Below are 23626 nucleotides of genomic sequence, written 5' to 3'. Positions count from 1 at the left end.
GACCATGCCATGATACTGAAGGCACCCGGTGTTGTGTTATTTGGTGTCCCATCGTCAAAAGCTGGCTCTATTGTTTACAAACACTGGTCTCTCGTGAACTGCGCATGCTCAGACCATTAAGTGTAGACCTGTACAGTCTCACAATGCTTTTTTAACACATTAAGAGTTGCTGGAAAGCTGAATCAAACATACAGTACCACCATCCTCGCTGTTTCTAGAACGACGTACACTCTGTACATATAAATACAACTCGTACAGAGTGTCGTTCTAGAAACAGCGAGGATGGTGGTAGTGGTACTATATGTCTGATTCAGCCTTCCAGCAACTCTTAATTACGGTTTAAAAGCTTTGTGAGACTGTACAGGTCTACGCTTGCTGGTCTGAGCATGCACCGTTCACGAGAGACCAGTGTTTGTAAACAATTTTTGACGGTGGGGACGCCAAATAACACAACACCGGTTCAGGCATTTCTAGTATTACCGTCCATAGGTACGTGTCAACGTGTGGTTTTAAGGTTTTGTAAGTTTCCTAAAATACAGATAATGAAAATTTGAATTCATCAATGTTGTTCTATCTGAAATATCAATATAGTATCGTTTTCGCCTATCGGACTTATCGCTAGCTAGTATCGGAATTGTGGATTTATATCGGGTATCGGTTATCGGTTATCGCCTATATTTGTGTCTCTAGTTAACGAATATCGGTTATCGCCGTTAAGGTTTTTCATTATCAGTTATCGGTTATCGGGAATAAGGTTTACTGTTATCGTGCCCAGCTATGGTCTGGCACAAATCTTTGCTTTCCATACTACCCTCCTACGGGGTCTATCCTTCTATCTGTACCTTTATCTCCAGTTTTCTGTCTGACCGATCTATCACTGCTGTAGTAGACGGTCACTGTTCTTCCCCTAAACTTATCAACAGTGGTGTCCCTCAGGGCTCTGTCCTATCTCCCACTCTCTTTCTGTTGTTCATTGATGATCTTCTTTCCAAAACGAACTGTCCTGTTCGTTCTTACGCCGATGACTCTACTCTGCATTACTCAACTTCTTTTGATAGAAGGCCAAGGCCAAGAAGAACCTGATGTCATTCAACGCCTCAAAAACTCAGTTTCTCTATCTATCAACTCGACACAATTTTCCAAACACCTATCCCCTATTCTTCGACAACACTCAGCTGTCACCTTCTCCTACACTAAACATCCTCGGTCTATCCTTAACTCAAAATCTCAAGTGGAAACTCCATATTTACTCTCTCACTAAATCAACTTCCTTGAGGTTGGGCGTACTGTATCGTCTCCGCTAGTTCTTCTCACCCGCACAGATGCTGTCCATATACAGGGGCCTTGTCCGCCCTCGTATGGAGTATGTATCCCATGTGTGGTGAGGCTTCACTCACACAGCTCTCTTGGACAGAGTAGAGTCAAAGGCTCTTCAACTCATCAACTCTCCTCCTACCGACAGTCATCTACCTCTTAAATTCCGCCGCCATGTTGCCTCTCTTTCTATCTTCTATCGATATTTTCAAGCTGACTACTCTTCTGAACTTGCTAACTGCATGCCTCCCCCTCTCCCGCGGCGCCGCTGCACTCGACTTTCTACTCTAGCTCATCCCTATACTGTCCAAACCTCTTATGCAGGAGTTTTCACTCTTTCATCCCTTACACTGGTAAACTCCGGAACAGCCTTCCTTGGTCTACATTTCCACCTGCCTATGACTTGACCTCTTTCAAGAAGAGTGTATCAAGACACCTCTCCACTCGAAATTGCCCTCTCTTTTGGCCACTCTACTTTTGTCTCTTGTGGGAGCGTTGAGTAGCGGGCTTTTTTTGCTACACTCTTTTTGTTACCCTTGAGCCGTCTCCTTTGTTGTAAAAAAAAAAAAAAACTATCCACATACGTGAAAAATAACGTTATATAGATCAATATCTTGAATCTCCGGAATAATGAGTGCTTGTCATAAATCCGGTCTCATGGTGGACTGAGCTTTTAACCTAATATCTATTTAATCTCTCAGAAAGTTTCTTTGTATATTCAAGTTAATTTAAATGCCTCTTATCACCTTTGTACCCATGCTCATCCAATCTCATTCGCATACTGAGTAGGAATTCTTAGAGTGTGATCTAATCAGTGCCATCATCTTCCTCACGCGTTCCATCCGTTTCTTTTCTCTCTCTTCATCATCCGTATTTCTTGAGTTACTTGTCCAACGCTTCATTTATCATCTTATTCAAGATCTCTCAATTATACAATAGCTGTCCAGTGTCCACCTTGGTCTTGAGTCTAGATGACGCCACATAGCCGCGGCAAGATTTCGCTACGGAACGAGAGTGAACAGCCCTTGTATCGCTGAGAGATATTCCACCATACCTCATTCCCCCAGTGACAGAGCTCGTTGTTTTTTTGTTTCTCTTGTATAAGCATCGGAGTGGAATCTTATAACAACAGTGCGTGGAGTCACTCAGCACCAAAATGGAAAAGTATTGAAGGGAGACTGAAACCACTTTCATAAAGGAACGTGTGTCTTATTGGCGTACAATTGTTGCGTCGTGTGGGGAACCTCCACCGGCGCCTTGTGTTTCTTGCGGGCTCGGGTGTTCCTGAGAGGGGGACGCCTGGAAGCAGCAGGGCAATTCACTGCAGCAGCCTCGCTATATTTCACACGTGTGGTGTGTGTGGGCGACGGACAGGGTCCCTTGGGCCGTACTGCTGGCGGCTCTCGTGGCTGCAGCGCGGGCAGGTCTGCGGGATCTTGACGGGGGCAGGGCGTTGGCAGTCACAGGCTGGGGAGGGGGCCAAAGCTGGGCCCCGATAGGAAGGTGGTGGCCAGGGGTTGCGGCCATCGCCCCAACAACAGCAACAACAACAGGAATAACAGGGGCAGCAAGCCGCGCATCTCCCGGCTGGCGTCACCCTGGGCTGACTGACTGGGGCTGAGGGGCGGGGAAGAGAGGCCCTGGGGAGAGTGTTGCACCCCCGTGATGGATTGTCTCTGTTAGGGGGGCCACAACGGTCAGGCAGGTCGCTGACAACGGCCAGGGATGGACTTCGCGCCAGGGAAGGTGGAAGGCTGGCACCGCGGGCCACCATGGGCTTGCCACAGTTGGCTGCCGAAGGCAGGTCGCCGAGGGAGTGTCGATTCCTGGGCGGGACCGAGTTGTGCTCCACTCGGCGCGGAGGGACGTGGTTGTGGAGGCACACCGGCACCTGCTGCCTGCAAGCAATGGACGGTTGTACTCATAAAGCTAGGGCTGCGCGCGCACACACACACACACACACACACACACACATACACACACACACACACACACACACACACATACTCACACACGCACACACACACACACACACACACACACACACACACACATACACACACCTGTTTACAATATATTCACTTATTAATCTTGATTATTGCAATCTCAGACTTTTTTTTATTATTTTTCTTTAAATGGAATATAAACAAAAGAATAAAAATATCTAATCATCAGCTTGCTTTGCAAAAAGAGACCTGACCTGGTTGGTTGACGTGCATGCCGTGGCCTGGGAGGGCTGGGCAAAGACAAAGGCAGCTGCTGCCTTTTCTGCATCCATTCACGCTGTGGAGGGAAAATGGAGTCAGCTACGCCAAGTGAAATCTATGTTTGAATGCAAGACGCAACAACAGGCAGCACTGGCATAACACACCTTATGGCGGTAGATGAAGAGGAAGACTGCCGCAGTGCCTGCCAGCTCAGTGCTCACGAAGGCCACCACCAGGAGCAGAAAGCACCAGCCGTACGTGTAGGTGAAGAGCGGCGGCTGGAAGGCGGAGCGAGGCCGCAGCTTTTCCCCAACCTCTCCCTTGAGTGTGGCGATGTAGATGACCACGCCGAGCAGCATGGCCAGCCCTGGAGAGATACAGATAGATAGAAAGATCGATAGATAGATGGACATGGATAGATAGATTGATAGATAGACAAAGAGACCGACAGAAATATATATATATATATATATATATATATATATATATATATATATATATATATATATATATATATATATATATATATATATATATATATATATATATATATATATATATATATATATATATATATATATATATATATATATATATATATATATATATATATATATATATATATATATATATATATATATATATATATATATATATATATATATATATATATATATATATATATATATATATATATATATATATATATATATATATATATATATATATATATATATATATATATATATATATATATACACAGAAAACAACAGATTTCTTATATGATAAACAATTGTATTTCACAATATAAAAGAAATAATTTATTAGGTTATTTTTTATACTGAACATAATTCAGCTGAGTCGCTTCTGCTCCGCAACCTCCGCCGCCCCGGCACCGGCAGAAAACGCCGATGGTCCCAACGTTTGGAACATTTTGACTGTTCTTATTAAATAGCTTAAAAAAAAGTTTATTAATGTACTAGTATTATGTGCCACGATTACTCGGGAGCATAGTACGCTTCAAAAACATATAAAGCCTATGTCTGTAGCTATCACCGTTTGGACGTCTATAAAGGACATACAGACGGACGTGAGTCGCCCTTTATATAGTATCTTTATATGTTTTTGAAGCGTACTATGCTCCCGAGGAATCGTGGCATATAATATTAGGACATTAATATACAATTATTATGTTATTTAACAAAAACTATCAAAAATGGTCCAAACGCTGGGACCATCGGCGTTTTCTGCCGGTGCGGAGCATGACTACTGTGATAGTTGTGATGACTACCCTTATAGCTGTGATGACTACTGTAACAGTTGTGAGCACTACATCGATTCCTAACCATCCAAGCGTTGATTTTTTTGTTTTAAGAGTTATTTTCCGTTTCATTATAACCCTTCCTTTTCCCATCGAATATTTAAATCCCTTTTCACAGTTATTTACGTATCCTCAACGCCATCAAACCTCCAGCTACACATAAAGGTAAGGTCACATTTTATTATTATTTTTTTTTAACTACTACTTTTAAGTATTTTATGTCAACTTAGTAATTTGGGAAAAGTAATTTGTTTCTTTGCCACACAATAGTATCAAATTTTGTTTCATTTCGTTTTTTTCCAAATATTTTATTAGTAAACAACGGCAAAAGCAGTACCTTCATTTTTTTTAGTAAAATCGTCAAAAGTACTTTTGTTTTTAGGCAAAAGTAAGTCATTTCCTTAATTTTTCTTCCTTTTTCATGTAGGTCCATCCTTACCTCCAGAATGTCTCCAAAACGTCCCCCCATTGGAAAATTGACTGCTCAAGCTCGCAGTAAGCGGCAAAGACGTTATGGAGAAACTGAAGCAGACCGTGCTCATCGTTTGGAGGATCTCAGATTCTACAATTCTGAAGCAAGGGCATCACAGTCTGACCAGCAGAGACAAATCCGCCAAGAAACGGATAGGTTGCACCACCAAAGAACCAGAGCAAGGGCAACAGATGAACAACGTGCAGACACAAGGCTGGAGAATGCAGATACACATCGTCAAAGGAGAGCAGAAGAAACCTTGGAACAGGAAAGGTTAGGCCTGGAAGCTGAACGTCAAAAGAAAGCAAAGCCAAAGGGCATCACCTGGTTCAAAGGGGCCTTCTCCTATGACATCAAGAAGGACTACAACAGCAATCCAAATGTCTGCATTGGCATGATGGACACTGTTTTCTCCCAATGCAGAGCTAAGAAGTGGCCAGGAGAAGCTCCAGGTATGTGCTGCACTGGAGGAAAAGTCAAGTTGGAGGCCCTCCAGGCACCGCCAGAGATCCTGCAGAAACTGCTGACAGAGAACAGCCCACAAGCCAAAAACTTCAGAAGAAAGATCTGGAAGTACAATGCTGCCTTCATGATGACTTCCTTTGGTGCCACCAAGAACCTCTCTGAGCAAGGGTTCTATACTACCTACAAGATCCAAGGCCAGTGCTACCACCGCATGGGCAGTCTTTTCCCCATAGAAGATGAAGAGCCCAAGTTTGTCCAGGTCTTCTTCATGAGTGGTGAAGACGAAGCCAACAGACACTGCACACTTAACCAGGGAGTCCAACACGACATCATCGAAGCCCTCCAGAATATGCTCCATGAATCACACCCCTATGTAGCAAGCTTCAAATATGCTCTGGAGCACATGGAGCAGTCGCCAGAGCACAAGATAATCATTGAAGCTGACAGGAGGCCAGCAGGGGAACATGCACGGCGCTTCAAAGCATCAGAGGCCAAAGAAGTTGCCATAATAATGGTTGGTGAGGACCATGGTCATCGTGACATTGTCCTTAAGAAGCGAGACAACTTACTAATGAACATAAAGGAGACTCATCGGTCCTACGACAGCCTTCAGTATCCCCTGATGTTTCCAAGGGGAGAAAATGGTTACAGCATCAAGCTTCCCCAGACCTGCCCAGCCAGTGGCTTGAAGACTAGCAGGATGATCAGCTGTAAAGACTTCTACGCACACCGCTTCATGGTTCGAGATGATGAGTTCAACCAGCTCCTGCGCTTCAAAGAGGTTACTAGCCAGATGTTTGTTGACATGTACGCCAAGATTGAATCCGAGCACCTCCTCTACTGCCGTCTCAACCAGAAGCAGCTGAGAGCAGAGCAGTACGGTGGTCTACAAGATGAGGCCTGGCTAAATGAGAAAACCATCCTAGCTCCCAAAAAACGTGGAAGTGGACAACATCAACTCCGAATTATTGCTCGATCAGCTGCCTGGGGAGCCCCAGAGCTACAGATCAGTTGACACCGTGCCCAGTGGCGGATCCAGGGGGGGCCCTTAGGACCTAAAGTCCGCACCTACAAAGATTCACTGAGATCTGGGGGGGTATCATTCCTATGAACACTACTACAAGCCTACTAACTATAATGATAATAATAATAACACTACTACTACTACTACCACTACTGCTACTACTACTACTACTACTACTACTACTACTGCTACTATTACTTCTAATAATAATAATAATAAAATAAATAATAAACATACAAAACAAATAAAAAAATTGCGAACATTATCGTATTTGTAGTTGGAAAAAAAAATGCGCCAGATGGATTAGATGGATTCAAATCCAGTAACGGATCCTGCCCACCCCTACTGTACTGTACTCCCAGCGCCCCAACCACACAGCCAGTCAGTTGTCGCCTCGTGGCCGTCGTGGGCTGGGCAGGTCACTGAGGTCAATATACTTCGCAAATAGGCATATATATATATATATATATATATATATATATATATATATATATATATATATATATATATATATATAAATATATATATATATATATATATATATAGGGGGTTCCCGTGGTCCCGTGGTAGTCTCGGCCTTGCGCTTCGGTGTGGTGCCTGGAGCTTATGGGTTCGAGACCTATCAGTTACCATGGGGGTGGAAGGGTGGGCTCTTTCCGACACCCTCAGCCCCGTTGTTGGGTCTCCTCCTTGAAAGAATTGGGTATCCCTCTCCCGGCCGTCTGGGGGGTTGCGCGGCATGCTCCGCCTTCCTCCATTGGGGTATATCTCCAACGAAATACCAATATATATATATATATATATATATATATATATATATATATATATATATATATATATATATATATATATATATATGGTATGGAATGGCGCCCATCTTGTATATCAGCCACCCCTTCACCTGGAGCTGGATCCGCCACTGACTGTGCCTGACCCAGATGAAGAAGTTAACTACCCAACTGAGTTCCTCAACAGACTGATGCCTTCTGGTCCTCCCCCCCCAACAACCTGGGCCCGTACTTATAAAGAAATTTATGTGAGACGTAAACTGGGCCCGTACTTATAAAGAAATTTATGTGAGACGTAAACTGAGACATTTCCGAGTATTAACAATGACGAGACATAACCCCCCTCCTAACGTTTCACCCCCTCAACGTAACCAGCTCGACTTAAGCGAGTATTAGTACATCGTTGCCAAACCCTGAGCTGCACATATGCAAGGGATGCCAACTCAAAATAAAATGTTGGAATTTGGTATAATTTTGATGTTAAAAGCATATTGACGTAATGGAAATATATATAAAGTAAAATAAAGTATTTTTGGGTATTGTTGGCGATGCATAGACCAACATCACATGGAATAATGATAAAATTAAAGACGTAGCCCCTCAAACATGTAAACAAACATTCCCGCGAGCTTCAAGCTAGCAGTCAGCCATGGACGCCGGACCGAGCTCGGCAGCCATCTTGGATAGCAGTCCCTGCTCCCAGCCAGCCTTTTTCGCCTTAAGCGCCGACCCCAGTCCACTGTGCTTCACCAGACCACTCTAAACCCTGTACGACACTCCCGGCAACCCCCTGGATGTCGTCTGACCCGGGAGGAGGCCGCGAGGCCGCCTCCACCCCCCTACCTCTCCCATCCGGCGCCTCACCCGCCGGACCCCGGCAACAGCTCCCTCCCGTGGAGGACATGGACGCCGCCACCCTCACCTCCAAACGGTCACGCTCTCCTAACGGTGACGTACCAACCAACAAAAACAAACATCATGTCTCATACCACACCCCTGACCCCACCAACCCGCTCCCCGAGCACGCCATCCTACCCGCCACCCAGCCCCTCCCGCAGGGCCCCACGGACCCCCTCCATCAACCACCCCCCGAGGGATCCCTAGGTGGCCCTGGACCCACTCCTGCTCCCGCCTTCACCACCAACCTTGACCCCACCGGCAAGCCACCCCTAGTGGTATTCATGTCGTCCTTCACTCACACCCGCTCCTTCATCCACCCGTCCAAGGTGGCCACTGCTCTGCATGGCTCCATCTTCCAAAAGAAGGTAATCGAGGGGACCCTGCGGATCACGCACGGGGGGTATGGGGTACGTTTTGAGGTGGCAAACCTCGACAACCTACCCCAGACGCTCGAGTCCGTGACCTCCCTGGGGGAATGGCCCGTCCGTTGCCGGGTGATTGACCCAGACCCTGCCCACAAATTCACGTACGGACGAATCTACCAAGTAGACACAGCCCTGACTGACTCAGACATCCTCCACAAACTAACTGTTTTGGGAGGATCCCACTCCCTCCCGAGTGCCATTTGCCGGCTTCCCGGCAAATTCGTCGACGGCACCAAGACCCCAGGACTGGCGATCCGCATCAAATTCAAAGGCCCTCTCCCATCGCATGTGGCCATTGACAGCACAGCCTACACAGTGCGGCCCCACACCCTCCCAGTCCTACAATGCTTCCACTGCCTGGCGTACGGGGCATGGAACAGGTACCTGTAGGGGCCATGCCAGGTGCTGCACCTGCAGCGGTTTCCACGTTGCCAAGGACTGTAGAAAAGATCCTTACTGCCTATACTGCCAGGGCGAACACAGGCCCACCTCCAAACTCTGCCCTGCTCATGCAGTAGCAGAGGACATCCAAATAGGCTAGCCAGGGACGAACTGTCCATGCCAGAGTCCCGGCAGCGGATGCGGGAAATAAAACCAGGATCCTTCCGCCCTGGTCAACCACCTCAAACCCCCCCCGCTGCCGCTCTGCAGACTGCCCCTGGGGTGTTGGAGCCAGCACCCCCCTCTCACCACACTGGCGCCACTAGCTGCCCCACACAACACCTCCCCTCCCTCCCACTCCCTCCACACCGCTCCAGCACCCCACCCCCACAGCCGCTCAGCACCACAGGCCCCCTCACCCGCACCCCCCCACGAACACCTCGCACCCCACAGCACCACACCCAGAGAACCCCTGTCTCCCGCAAACCCACCTCCAAGACCGCAGCTCACTCCCCAAAGAAACAACGTTCTCCCCGACACACCTCAACCCAAAACATTATTCGCCTTACCCCCCACACAGCACACACTCCTACCACCCCCTTCCCAGAAGGAACTGCCCTTCACCCCATGTCTCTTACGGGACACACCTCTGCCACCCAATCCCAGCCTCCTCACCCACCCGCCCTTCTCCCAGGCTGCCCATCCCAACTCCTTTCCCCGCAGACAAACCAAGCACAACCTCCATCCCTGTCCACCACACAGCTGCCCACTACCATGCAAGCCACCCCATTCCCACCATCTCAATCAGCAAACACTGCAGAACAGCCCCCCGCAACCCACTCACTCACCTCCATCATCTGTGGCCTCGCCCCTGTCGTCCTGACCTTCTTCTCTCTCCTCTCTGCTGGACACTCCCTCTCAGAGTGCTTCTCTAAAACCCTCCCCTTCCTCATTTCCTTCTTTGGTTCATTTTCACCCTGAACCCTCCACCAACCTCCCCCTTCCTTTTCTGGAATGCCAGGTCCCTCAACCATAAACTTCCACAATTTAAAACTTATCTTTCCTCCATCTCTCCTCTTCTCATTGGGGTCTGTGAGACCTTGCTCACTGACCCCTATTCCCCGTCATTCCCTGGTTACTTTCCCTAAAGGAAGGACCGCCGAGCAGGAGTTGTGGGCGGAGGCCTACTGCTTTTGGTCCGGCGGCCCCTTCCCTCCTGTCAACTATCCCTCACTCCTTACCCGGGGGGACACTTAGAGTTCCTGGGAGTTCGGGTCACCTTCGGCACGGGTCCCCTCGACGTCCTTATCCTTTACAACCCGTGTCAGGACATCTCAACACTAGAATATCGCCACCTCTTCAATCAGCTCTCCTCCCCAGCACTCATCATGGATGACTTTAACGCCCACCACACTCATTGGGAGCCGTCCCTCCTTGCGGCTCAACAGAACCGTTCGGGGCACTCCCTAGTGGATTTCCTCACCGGCAGTGCCTCCTTCTCCCTCCTCACCCCTCCTGACCTTCCCACCCGCATTGACCCCGCATCAAGCAGGGCATCCACCCTCGACCTTTGTCTGGGTAATGGCCCTCTGCACCTCACCACCATCACCGCCGGGCCCCACATCGGCAGCGACCATCTTCCTGTCATCCTTACCTTCCCTTCACTAATCCCACCTCCCCCCGCTTCAGGCCGCCCACGATGGTCCCTTAGGGCTGACAACTGGCACTCCTTCCTCGACCACCTCTCCTCCACTCCTCTCCCTCCCATCCCTTCTCCTGACGTAGCCGTAGGGGCCCTAGCAGACACCCTGGTGGAAGTGGGGTCCCATTGCTTCACCTTCTGCTCCTCCCAGCCCCCGCGTCTTCTTCGAACTCCTTGGTGGAACCGACAGTGCGAGGCTGCGGTGAGGGCCAAGCGCGGGGCATTCAATGCCTGGCGTCGCAGGCCCATCCCGGAGCTGCGCCGGAGGTTCCACCAATTGGAGGCTCGCTGTAAGCGCACGATCTTGTCAGCCAAAAGGGCATCCTGGTCCGCCTTCTGCGCATCCCTTGATTTCTCAACCTCACTCACCAAAACTTGACTATTCTTCAGGAAGATGGTCCGGCCCCAGGCCCCTCTCATGTTCCCTCTCCATCACAACGGTGTTCCACTAGCTGGGGATGCCCAGAAAGTAGAACACCTAGCCCTCCATTTCCAAACACGGCTGGGCTCCCCGGACCCAGTTCCTCCCCCTATCCTAACCCCACCAACTCCCACCCACCCTATCGCCAAGCCTTTCCTACCACACGAACTCACCGCAGCCATAGCCGCACTGCCGGTGGGGAAATCCACTGGGGATGACGACATTCCTAATGAATTTCTCAAACACCTCCCAGAAGCTTACTCCCTCTTCCTCCTTCAGATCTTTAACCATAGCTGGCTTTCAGGCACTTTCCCTCATCAGTGGCGCCACGCCATCACGCTTCCACTGCCAAAGCCAGGGAAGGACCCCACCTTACCCTCCTCTTACCGACCTATCAGCCTTCTTTCCTGCACCAGCAAACTCTTTGAACACCTCGTGCTAACGAGGCTTTCTTGGTGGTTGGAACACAATCATCTCCTTCCCTCCAACATGTCTGGTTTCCGGCCCCACCGTGGTACCCTCGACGCCCTCCTTGACCTCGACCATCATGTTCAGGAGGGCTTTAGCCGGGGGCGCTTCACGTTGGCCGCCTTTCTTGACCTTGAAGGAGCCTTTGATTCTGCCTCACACAATGCTATCCTCTCTAAACTTTCCACTCTGGGACTCTTCGGCACTCCTCTACTCTGGATACGCTCTTTCCTCTCGGGTAGAACCTTCTCTGTCTCTATTGGGAACACCTTCTCCCAACCCTATCCTATCCGTAGAGGGGTTCCCCAAGGCTCGCCCCTAAGCCCTCTCCTCTTCAACATTCTTCTGTCTGATCTGCCTTCCCCTCCTGGCACTCATACCTTCCTCTATGCCGACGATATTTCCCTCCTATGCTCTGCCCCCTCTCTCCCTGAGGCACAAACCCTCCTCCAGAGGGGGCTCGACACCATCAGCCATTGGTGCACTCAGTGGGGCCTCACCCTCTGTGCACCAAAGTCATGCCTCATGTGCTTCACCCGTCGCCGCATCCCTGCCATCCCTCAAGCACACCTAACAGGCACAGTCATCCCTTTCCGCACAACACACAGATTCCTGGGTCTAGTGTTGGATGGCCCTCGCCTTACATGGAGGCACCACATAAGTGACCTCCGAACCTCCTGTCTGCCCCGGCTGAACCTCATGAGGGCCCTGGCGGGCGTCAAGTGGGGAGCCGACAGAGTCACACTCCTCCACTTCTACCGTGCCTACATCCGTAGCAAAATAGACTACGGATGTGAGGTTTACGGCTCGGCTTCCCCGACGCTCCTTCTACAGCTGCAGGTGGTGCAGAACACCGCACTCAGGATAGCCCTCGGTGCCTTCAGGTCGTCACCCACCCTGGCCCTGCAGGCAGAGGCGGGCATTCCCTCACTAGACCACAGGCGCAACACCAAGACAGTCACCACCTTCCACAGAATAACATCCTCCCCTCACTCCTCCCGTCACACTGTCCTATCCCAACACCGACCTGACCCACTTCCAGCCCCACAGGCCTTCCGAGCTCACACCCCATTCATCACTCGAGCCCTCTCTATCTACACCTCCCTCTCCGTCACCCCTCCACCATTCTCCCCCCTAGCACACTTCTCTCCCTGGGGCCATGGTTCCCCTTTCCCTCCTCCATTTCCCTTGACCTTCAGTCGCCGTGGACCAAAGCAGACTGCCCACACCAGGGGAAGGCCCTCTTCCTGTCCCTCCTCTCCACAAAATACAAAAACACCTTTTTCATTTTCACCGATGGCTCCCACATCCCCTCCCCTCCTTCCACCAGTGCTGCCGTTTACCTCCCAGCCCTACACACCTCCACAAACTGGAAGCTCCATCCCCACACCACCATCCTAGGGGCAGAGCTCTTTGGCATCAGGGAAGGCCTCACAGCAGCAACAACACTTCCCCCACACCAACCTGTCTCCCTCTTTACAGACTCCCTCACTTCCCTTCAACTCATCTCAACTCACAAACCTCACACACACCACACACTATGCTTTGCCATCCACTCCCTCCTGGCACAGCTGACCTCCGGGGGCAGACGGGTCCACCTTCAGTGGGTCCCTTCCCATATTGGCATCGCGGGCAACACCGTGGTGGACCAAGCGGCCAACCTGGCACATTCACACCCCCAGCCAATAGACAGACCACCAGACCACAGTGACCTACTGACCCACCTCCGACAGTCCTCCAACAGACACTGGACCACCAGACTAACAGTTGACCTCAGACAGCTCACCCTCGGACGATACAGACACACCCCTGCCCAGCACTGGCGGACCTACTCCCCCAGTCGTCCCCTCGACACGGCCATCACCCGCCTGAGGATTGGCCACACCCGCCTCAACGCTCACCTGCACCGCTTGAACATGGTCCAGGACCCACACTGCCCATGGTGCCCCACACAACCCGACACACCAGAACACCTCCTCCTCCATTGCCCAAGATTCTACTCCCTCCGCACCAACCTCAAAGCATCCCTAACCAGCCTCCACATCCACAGGCCAACCCTAGAGGACCTGCTGGGCAGCGACACCCTCAACCCCAACACAGCCTTCCAAGTCCTCAAGTGTACGCAAACCTTCCTGCAGAAGTCGGGGCAACTCGACAGAATCTAACTCCACCCTGGTGACAGAACGACAAACAAAAACCTGATACCAACTACCACTGACGGGGCTCTAGAGGCTGTGGCCCCACAGCCTAACTAGCCCCAAAAAACCACCCAAGAAGAAGAAGCCATGGACGCCAACAGCCAGCCACGACCTTTAGAGCCCCTCAACAGCCAGCGAGGTCAGCAGCAACAGCAGCAGCAGCTACACCAGCAGCAGCAGCTTCTTCAGGAGCAGCAGCAGGAGGGACCACAGCGACACCCCCAGCCACAACAGCAGCAGCAGCAGCAGGAACAGTCGCCGCCCCAGCTACAGCCTCCTCGGCAGACACGTCACCGCAATGCCAACTGGACGTACGTTGAAACTCTTTCCCTCGTACAGCTATATAGGGAAAAAGCAGCCATCCTCAAAGGAAATTTTTCGGAAAATGGCTGCTCTGTTGAGGCGAAGGCGAAAGCGTGCGGCAGCATTGTCACTCGCCTAGCGGCACTCCACCCAGGCTTTAGTAGGTGCACGAAGCTGTGCCAGAGACGCTGGCAGACAGTGATGCAAGATGCAAAAACTAAAATAAGGACCTTCCATAAGGACAGGATTGGAACAGATAAGATTTTTCTTGAAATAAAATGGTATTCATGAAGTGCAAGGAATGGTTAACAAGCAAATAGTGACAGTCCAGTAAATTTCAATGCTTATTAAGTGCTTGATGGAAATAGCATTTGTAATGTATTGCCTTTTCTTTTCAATCAAGGGAATTCAATTGACTTAGTCTTGCACTCGTGTACCAATATATATATATATATATATATATATATATATATATATATATATATATATAGATATATATATATAGATATATATATATAGATATCTATATATATATATATATATATATATATATATATATATATTGGTACATCAAGGACGTCTCTTCGTGCCCGAAAAGTCCTCAGCTGCCGCAGACGCGCACCCACTACCTCCGCCATCTTGACTGTTATGCTTCGCTTAGGTCGACCTAAAGAATGCAATGTTACCTCCACCCCGCGCGTAGCTGGCGAGTCAGTTTAGGTTCCGCTTAGTTGAAACCAAAGGGTTATGCTTCCCTTACGTCTCGGTGTCCGCCATTTTCTTGATTTATGCCTCACACGTGATCAGGCCGTGGTTAAACACACACACACACACATACACACACACACACACACACTACACCACTCCGTGGCGCAACTGATTAGAGCGCTGCGCTGCCAGGCTTCACGGTCTGACACGGCGGCGGTTCGAGCCCGCTCAGGCCGGATTCTTTCCGTTGACTAGGAGTGGTTACTGTCCCCCTTGAGCAAGGGGGATGTGGTGTGTGGTGTGTAAGGTCCTGACAGTACCCATAGATCGACGATAAAGAGCACTTGCTCATGTCGGGAGGGTACCTGCTGGCGATTACGAGTCCAACACGTGATCAGGCCGTGGTGGTGGTGAATTACACACATACACATGCAAGAACAAAAGTCTCACCATACCAATACCAAAGATTTACATGGGTTTCAGGAATTGCATCATAAAATTTGATAAAATGCAGAGCAATGTGAGTTTTTATTGACCACAAATAAGTAAGAGTACACACACACACACACACACATACCTGAGATGATGAAGATGACGCCGGCGAGGAAGGTGAGGTAGCGGCGGCGGGGGCAGCAGCGTCCGCCAACACACAGCACCTCGGCCACCAGCAACAACCCCGCCGCACTCAAGAAGAAACCACACGACTTGAGCACCGAGTCTGAGGGTGGGATGGAGTGTGAGGTGCCGCGTTGAGGGAAGGTCAGTGGTAGATGGGGCAACAGGGAGAGAGAGAAAAAATGTAAGTAGTAAATGAGTTTGGTGGAGGACGGTGTGTTATGAGCAGATAATCGGATAAAAATCTTGTTATTTAGGTCAAGTAAGTTTTTGTAACGTATTTTCACCAAAATACGTGATGTTGTGAGGTTTAGATAAATTTGTAAAACAAATCCGTCACCTATTTTCTTCTGATTTCCTTTTATATCCCTTTAAACTTGTGGAGCTGGGGCAATATAGGTACCCTGCTGCACGTCTGCCCTGAGCCATGGCACACGTCACGTCGTGTTTTAAACTAAAAGAACTCCACTTAAACTTATCGGAGAGTAGTATCCTATCAGCCTCAAAATATTACCCTATCGCCACAGAAATAGGTTAAATGAACCTTACTGCGTGTTAACCGAATATTATCCTTATGGGGGTCTGCCTTGAGCTGTAAGACCTGTCACGCCGTACTTCCTTAAATTAACAGTACCCCACCTTAACGAACAGTAATCTATCGCTACTAGTAAAATAGTAACCTAGAACCGGAGAAAGTGTTAAGTTTTGTTAACCTAACCTACTGTGTGTTAGACAGTAATCTACTGTGCACTGGCAGGTAACCTATCGACATGCATTATTATAGTGATTAGTGACCGAGGCCAAAACTATGCTCTGCTTGGTAAATAGTTACTCAGTATTTTCCAAATACAATTACACCTGGAACGATGAACTCTAAAGACGCTCATCACTGTTTTACGGTAGAGAAGAAAAAAATAACGTTAAACAAAATACAGTGAAGTGGAATAATATACATACGTTGTAGATATTACTGACATTGGAACTATGATAGTTTCTCTGGCGTATGATCTGACAAGGCTACAATGCGGCTCACTCTCCCGTGAATACTTTCGTGAAATTGTAACAATGGTCTTGAGTCAAGACCACGGCAGTGAAGTGATGCATCTGTTGCAAGAACTACGTCTAGAAGACGAAGGCATGTCTCATATTTTCTCAGTTAAAGTGACCTCGGAGGCCTTGGTCCAGGCAACAACACTCATAGCTGAGCGAATGTAAAGGGACAGTAGGGTGTGACATTCTCTTCTTATCTTTTCTTGTTATTGCTGCTGCTGATGATTATGAATACCGTCGTCCTTCGGTGAAATCTACCGTAGCTACGGAAGATCGTGGACGCGTCAGAAAACCACGGAAATGAGAACCACGCCAGCGGAAATCGTGGTTTGACTGTAGGTCCACGGACCCCTAAAACTTTATCATATGTAGTGTAAGGATCCTTTGCTTTCTAAACTACCCTCCGACGGATTCTATCCATCTCTCTACCTTTATCTCCAGTTTCCTTTCCGGACGTTCTATCTCTATTGTGATAGACGGTCACTGTTCTTCCACTAAGCCTATCAACAGTGGTGTCCCACAGGGCTCTGTCCTATCTCCCACTCTTTTCCTGTTATTAATCAATGATCTTCTCTCCACAACAAACTGTCCTCTCCACAGGTACGCTGATGACTCTACTCTGCATTATTCAACTTCTTTCAACAGAAGACCCTCCCAACAGGAATTACAAGACTCCAGACTGGAGGCTGCAGAATGCTTAACCTCAGCCCTTGCTATCATTTTGATTGGGATAGGAGGAGCCTGGTGTCCTTAAACACCTCAATAACTCATTTTCTCCACCTATTAATTAACTCGACACAATTTTCCAAATACTTATTCCCTATTCTTCGACAACACTCAGCTGTCACCTTCTACACCAAACATCCTTGGTCTATCCTTAACTCAAAATCTTAAATGGAAACTTCACATCTCTTCTCTTACTAAGTCAACTTCCTCGAGGTTAGACGTTCTGTATCGTCTACGCCAGTTCTTTTCCTCAGCACAGATGCTGTCCATATACAGGGGCCTTGTCCGCCCTCGTATGGAGTATGCATCTTACGTGTGGGAGGGCTCCACACACACAGCCCTTTTGGACAGAGTGGAATTAAGGTTCTCTGTTTCATCAATTCCCCTCCCCTTACTGTCAGTCTCCTATCACTTAAATTTCGCCGCAATGTTGCTTCTCTTTCTATCTTCTACAGATATTTTTATGCTGACTGCTCTTCTGAACTTGCTAACTGCATGCCTCACCCCCCTCCCGCGGCCCCGCTGCACTCGAATTTCTACTCACGAAAACAAAAATCAGAAATGATACACAGCCAATCCTGAACCCAAGGCAGACACGGGCAGATTCCGTCTGAAATATATTGATATTTCAGAACATTAGTTTCCCTTATTCATTTTCAGTGTTTTCCCATACTTACAGGAGATTTTGAAAAGGTACACTCCTAGTGTTGCTGTTTTGTAAGAATGTTTGGTTATGGTATTCTTTTCTTACACCTCATTTTCCAGTACGTAGAAGCAGGCTAGTATATATTTTTTGGTTTGATGTCAGCCCTCCATTGCTATGATATCATTACATCTAGTATTCTGAGGATGATATCGTATTGATTAAAGTATTTTTTCGCGTCGATGACTGAGACATGCTTTGTTTTTGTTTTGTTTTGGATTGTTGTTTTAGCTAACATGTATGTAGCACCACCGCTAATATACACACACACACACATACACACACACACACTCTCTCTCTCTCTCTCTCTCTCTCTCTCTCTCTCTCTCTCTCTCTCTCTCTCTCTCTCTCTCTCTCTCTCTCTCTCTCTCTCCACTTCCTTCTACTTAACAGAAGACCCACCCAACACGAACTAAACGATTCCGGGCTGGAGGCAGCAGAACGCTTAGCCTCAGTCAGCGCACGACCTTCCTTGGGTTCACACGTGACTTTGCCCCGCTGCTGTGTGGTGCCAACTCGCTCTTTCCTCTGTTTTCCTCTGCTTTCGCGGTGTGAGGTGTTCTGTGCTTCTGTGAACTGCTGCTGTACTGGAGGACTACAAAACCAGGAGGATTACCCTGCCTTCTACTACAGACCGCTAAGTGTTCTGATTTAGTATTTACTTAGTTAGATAGTGATCCACAGTTACTCCTAGGACAAGTGTATTAAGCTTCCCACATCTACACTAAATTCAACATTCTTTCACGCCAACCCAGTGCTACACGGTTTTATATTGCTTTTGTGTTTTTTATATTGCTTTTGTGTTTTCTTCTCCTTCTATTATTAGGATACTTTACTGTGCTGTGATAATAGGACTACGTGAATCAGGCGCGCCAAGCTACGTTAATTTCTAAGTCCACACAAAACACTAGATAATCCACTTTCCGCGCATACCTAGTGAACACAGTTATTATCTTCTTTACATAAGTGATTTCTCAGTATATTAATATTGGCCTATGTTTTGTCTTGGTGGGTAGAAATAACCGCGCCTTTTTACCCGAGACACACCCTTTTCCCCGGGGAATTGACCTGACTGCGACCTCACAGCAGCTGTGGTTTGTTTTCCTAGATACACATTTTTGACCTGACGACCTCACCGCAGCTGCGTACTTTGTTATCGTCTTAACGCGCCTAATTGTTTCCGTCTTGCCTCGCCCATATCTTCACCATGACGTCCCTCAAGCGTTGTTCTGGGTGTGGCCTTCGCATGGCCAAGCAGTACTTTCTTTCCAAGGACGTTTGTAGGTTCTGCGTTAAGACTCAGAAGGATGATCAGAGGATCATAGAGTTAGAGAATAGGGTTACGACTCTCCCCGCCCAGGTACACTTACTGGTTAGTGCAGCAGCAACAAGCCCCGCCTCCTCCTCCTCCCCTTCCTCTTCCTCTTCTTCCTCGTCCTCCTCCCCTTCCTCTTCCTCTTCTTCCTCGTCCTCCTCCCCTCTAGTATTGTCTTCACTCACACAGCAGCCCCTCCCATCCTCCTCCTCCTCCTCCTCCTCCTCGCCTTCCTCCTCCGTCCCCCCTCTCCCCTCTCCCCACCCACCCTCCTCCTCCTCCTCCTCTCCCTCTTCCTCCTCCTTGTCCTCCGCCTCTTCGCTCGTCCCTCCCTTCCACACCTGTCCTTCACCTTCCCCTTCCCCCTCTTCCTCCTCCCTCTCCTCGTCCGTCCCTCCCTCCCCCACCTCACTCTCCCTTTCACCTACTCCTCCTTCCTCCTCCTCCTCCTCCTCCTCCCCCTCCCCCTCCTCCTCCTCCGCCTCAAATTCCTCGCCTTCCTCTTCCGTCCCCCCTCTCCCCTCTTCCCGCCCACTCTCCCCCTCCTCCTCCCCCTCCCCCTCCTCCTCCTCCGCCTCAAATTCCTCGCCTTCCTCTTCCGTCCCCCCTCTCCCCTTCCTTCCCACTCTCCCCCTCCTCCTCCTCCTCTCCCTCTTTCTCCTCCTTGTCCTCCGCCTCCTCGCTCGTCTCTCCCTCCAACACCTGTCCCTTACCTTCCCTTTACCCCTCTTCCTCCCCCCTCTCCTCGTCCGGTCCTGCCTCCCCCACCGCACCCTCCTTTCTCCTTCTTCCTCTTCCTCCTCCTCCTCCCCTTTCCACCTTCCACCTCTTCCACAATTTCTCCTCGTTCTTCACAGCAGGTCCCTCCCTCCCTTCCGCTCTCCCTCCCCTTCACCCACCCCTCCTGGCACCCCTTCCGACCGTCGGGTTCTTGTTGTTGGTGATAGTCAGGTTCGTTATGTTGACAGGTTTTTTTGCTCCAAGGATAAGAACAGGACGAGGGTGTGTTTCCCAGTGGCAGGGGTGGGCCATATATCAGACAGGATTGAGGCGTGTATGGCAAGCGAGGGATCGAACCCCATTGTCTTTCTCAGCTGTGGCGGAAACGACGTTTCTCGTGTGCCAAGCGAGGACCTTCTCAGGCGTTTTAGAGAATTGTTAGGCAGGATACGTGACGCTGGTGGGTCACCAGTAGTGTGTGGCGTCCTGCCAAGGAGGGGCGTTGGCGATGGATGGCTGTCCAGGGCGATAGCAGTGAACAGCAGACTTGCTGAGCACTGCGAGCGCAATGGGTGGCTGTTCGTCGACAATTGGGACCTCTTCTTTGGCAACGACGCCCTCTACGCCCGTGACGGGATACACTTGACGTTCAAGGGTGTTGAGGCTCTCTCAGACTCCCTTGAGCGAGCACTTGGTACCCTGAGGGATTTTTTAGTATAGGCGAGGGGGAGTAATGGGAGCAATGGGAGGAGTAATGGGAGGGGACATCTAGCTCATAATATAACCAGGCAGCTTAGAAGTAATTCTAGAGGAGTAACAAAGGACGGGCTAAGAATCTTTTATACTAACAGCAGGAGCCTCAGAAACAAGATAGACTTACTAAGGGGTGAAGCTTGTTCAGAAAATTTTGACATAATAGCGATCACTGAGACATGGATAGACACTGCTAATAGAAATTTTAGGTCAGAATTTGAAATAACGGGTTATCAGATGTTTCACAAAGACAGAAGGGGCAGAAAGGGAGGTGGAGTTGCGCTATATGTTAAAGACTCACTTAAATGTTTAGTTAACAACTCAGTCAAAACTAACATGGATTCAGAATCAGTTTGGGTGGACGTTTACAAAGGGAAAGAAAAACTAACTCTAGGAGTTATATACAGGCCACCCAACCTTAACAGGCAGGACACGAGTATATTACTACAGGAGATTGGCAGGGCGAGTATAAGTAGAAATGTCTGCGTAATGGGGGACTTTAATTATAGGAATATAGACTGGGAAGATCTAGTGGGTGACCTGGAAGCCGAGGACTTTCTTGAAGTTATACAAGATAATTTCCTTAAGCAGGTAGTTACTGAGCCTACCAGAGGAGATAACATATTAGACTTAGTCCTAACCAATAATGGGAACTTGCTACGTGAGTTGGAGGTGGGCGGAGAGTTAGGAAATAGTGATCACAGAACGGTTCGTTTTAGCTTAGACTGGGCGGTAACCCGCGATCCAAACCCAGTGTTAGTGCCAGATTTTAGAAGAGCAAAGTTCGATGTGCTTCGAAGACATCTTGAAGGGGTAAACTGGGATAATTTAGGGATTCATGAGGGCCAGAACTGCGGATTGGAGAGCCAGGAGAACCAGGTAGAAATGTCTTACAATAATTTAGTTAGAGTAATAGTAGAGGGGCAAGAACAGCATATACCACAGCGAACACTTAGAAAAGAAAACAATGATCCTAAGTGGATGACTCGTGGACTAAAACACGAGATTGGGTTAAAGAAGGGAATTTATCAGAAAATAAAGAATGGGAAACACATCTCAGGGGCCGGTACGTCGAACTATCTAGATTAGTTAAGAAAAACACCAGGATAGCAAAAAAGAACTATGAGATCAAAGTAGCAAATGAGGCGAAAAGTAATCCTAAGGGCTTCTTTCAGATGTATAGAACAAAAACACGGGAGAAAATTGGACCGCTGAAATCAAACACAGGGGAGCTAGTAGAAAATTACGAAAATATGAGCACATTGTTGAACGACTACTTCCTTTCAGTATTCACACAGGAGGATCGAACGACTATACCGGAAAGAGTTCAGGTGTACGAGGGCGGGGATGGCGATAAATTGAGGGATATAATCATTACCAGGCAAGTAGTTCAGGATGAGATAGATAAGCTTAAGAAGAACAAGTCGCCAGGTCCTGACGGGATATTTCCGAGGGTATTAAAGGAGCTAGGTGATATAATCAGTGACCCACTAACCGACATCTTTAAGATGTCGGTAAATACTGGCTATGTGCCGAGCCTATGGAAAGTAGCTAATGTGACGCCGATTTTTAAAAAGGGGGACAGGTCAGTTGCTTCAAACTATCGCCCAATTAGCTTAACATCGGTTATAGGGAAGATGCTGGAGTCCATAATAGCCAGGAACATTCGGGAGCATTTAGAGAAACATAGCTTAATTCACGACTCGCAGCATGGGTTCACAAAAGGTAGGTCATGCCTCACCAGTCTCTTGTCCTTCTACAATAAAGTATTTGAGGCGGTTGACAGAGATGAAAATTATGATGTAATCTATCTTGATTTTAGTAAAGCGTTTGACAAAGTTCCTCACCAACGACTGTTGCTTAAATTACAGGCTCACGGAGTAGAGGGTAAAGTTTTGAACTGGGTCAAGGCGTGGCTTAGCAATAGGAAGCAAAGAGTGCAAATCAATGGTAAAAGATCTGACTGGGGATGTGTTACGAGTGGGGTCCCACAAGGTTCGGTATTAGGTCCACTTTTGTTTATTATTTATATCAATGACTTAGACACAGGAATTAGTAGTGATGTTAGTAAATTTGCAGATGATACCAAGATCGGTAGAGTAATTGAGTCGGATCAGGACGCTAGTATTCTCCAAGGTGAACTCAACAGATTATATGACTGGGCGGATAAATGGCAGATGGAGTTCAATGTAGGGAAGTGCAGTATTCTGAGTGTAGGTAGGAACAACCCCTCACATAACTATTGCTTAAATGACACTCTCATAAGTAGGTCTGGGTGCGAGAAGGATTTAGGGGTCTTAGTGAGCTCTGATCTCCGTCCAAGGGCACAATGCATTCAAGCTAGAAATCGAGCTAATAGGGTACTGGGATTTATTTCAAGGAGCGTAAGCAACAGAAGCCCCGAAGTCTTCCTCAAACTATATTTAGCATTAGTTAGACCTCATCTTGACTATGCGGTTCAGTTCTGGTCACCCTACTATAGAATGGATATCAAAATGTTAGAATCGGTGCAGAGGAGGATGACTAAGATGATTCAGGGGTTGAGAAACTTGCCATACGAGGAAAGACTCAAACAGTTAAACTTGCATTCTCTAGAAAGGCGAAGGGTGCGTGGAGACATGATCGAGGTTTATAAATGGATGAAGGG

General features: G+C 48.4%; 1 protein-coding gene across 1 annotated transcript; it reads right to left on the bottom strand.

Moving 5' to 3' along the window:
* Positions 1-2108: 2108 nt before the first annotated feature.
* On the bottom strand, positions 2109-15836 carry LOC126998333 (uncharacterized). Its single transcript, XM_050859827.1, has 4 exons — positions 15675-15836; positions 3686-3888; positions 3515-3597; positions 2109-3212 (listed from the first exon to the last, which is right to left on the bottom strand). Exons 2-4 carry the CDS (start codon positions 3878-3880, stop codon positions 2657-2659), a joined length of 834 nt encoding a protein of 277 aa, XP_050715784.1. The 5' UTR covers positions 3881-3888; positions 15675-15836; the 3' UTR covers positions 2109-2656.
* Between the last annotated feature and the right edge of the window lie 7790 nt (positions 15837-23626).

The sequence above is a fragment of the Eriocheir sinensis genome, chromosome 14 (assembly GCF_024679095.1).
Source record: "Eriocheir sinensis breed Jianghai 21 chromosome 14, ASM2467909v1, whole genome shotgun sequence".
In the NCBI taxonomy this organism is placed as follows: Eukaryota; Metazoa; Arthropoda; class Malacostraca; order Decapoda; family Varunidae; genus Eriocheir; species Eriocheir sinensis.
The sequence above is the reverse complement of the archived record's forward strand: the minus strand, read 5'-3'. Positions and strand labels throughout refer to the sequence as shown.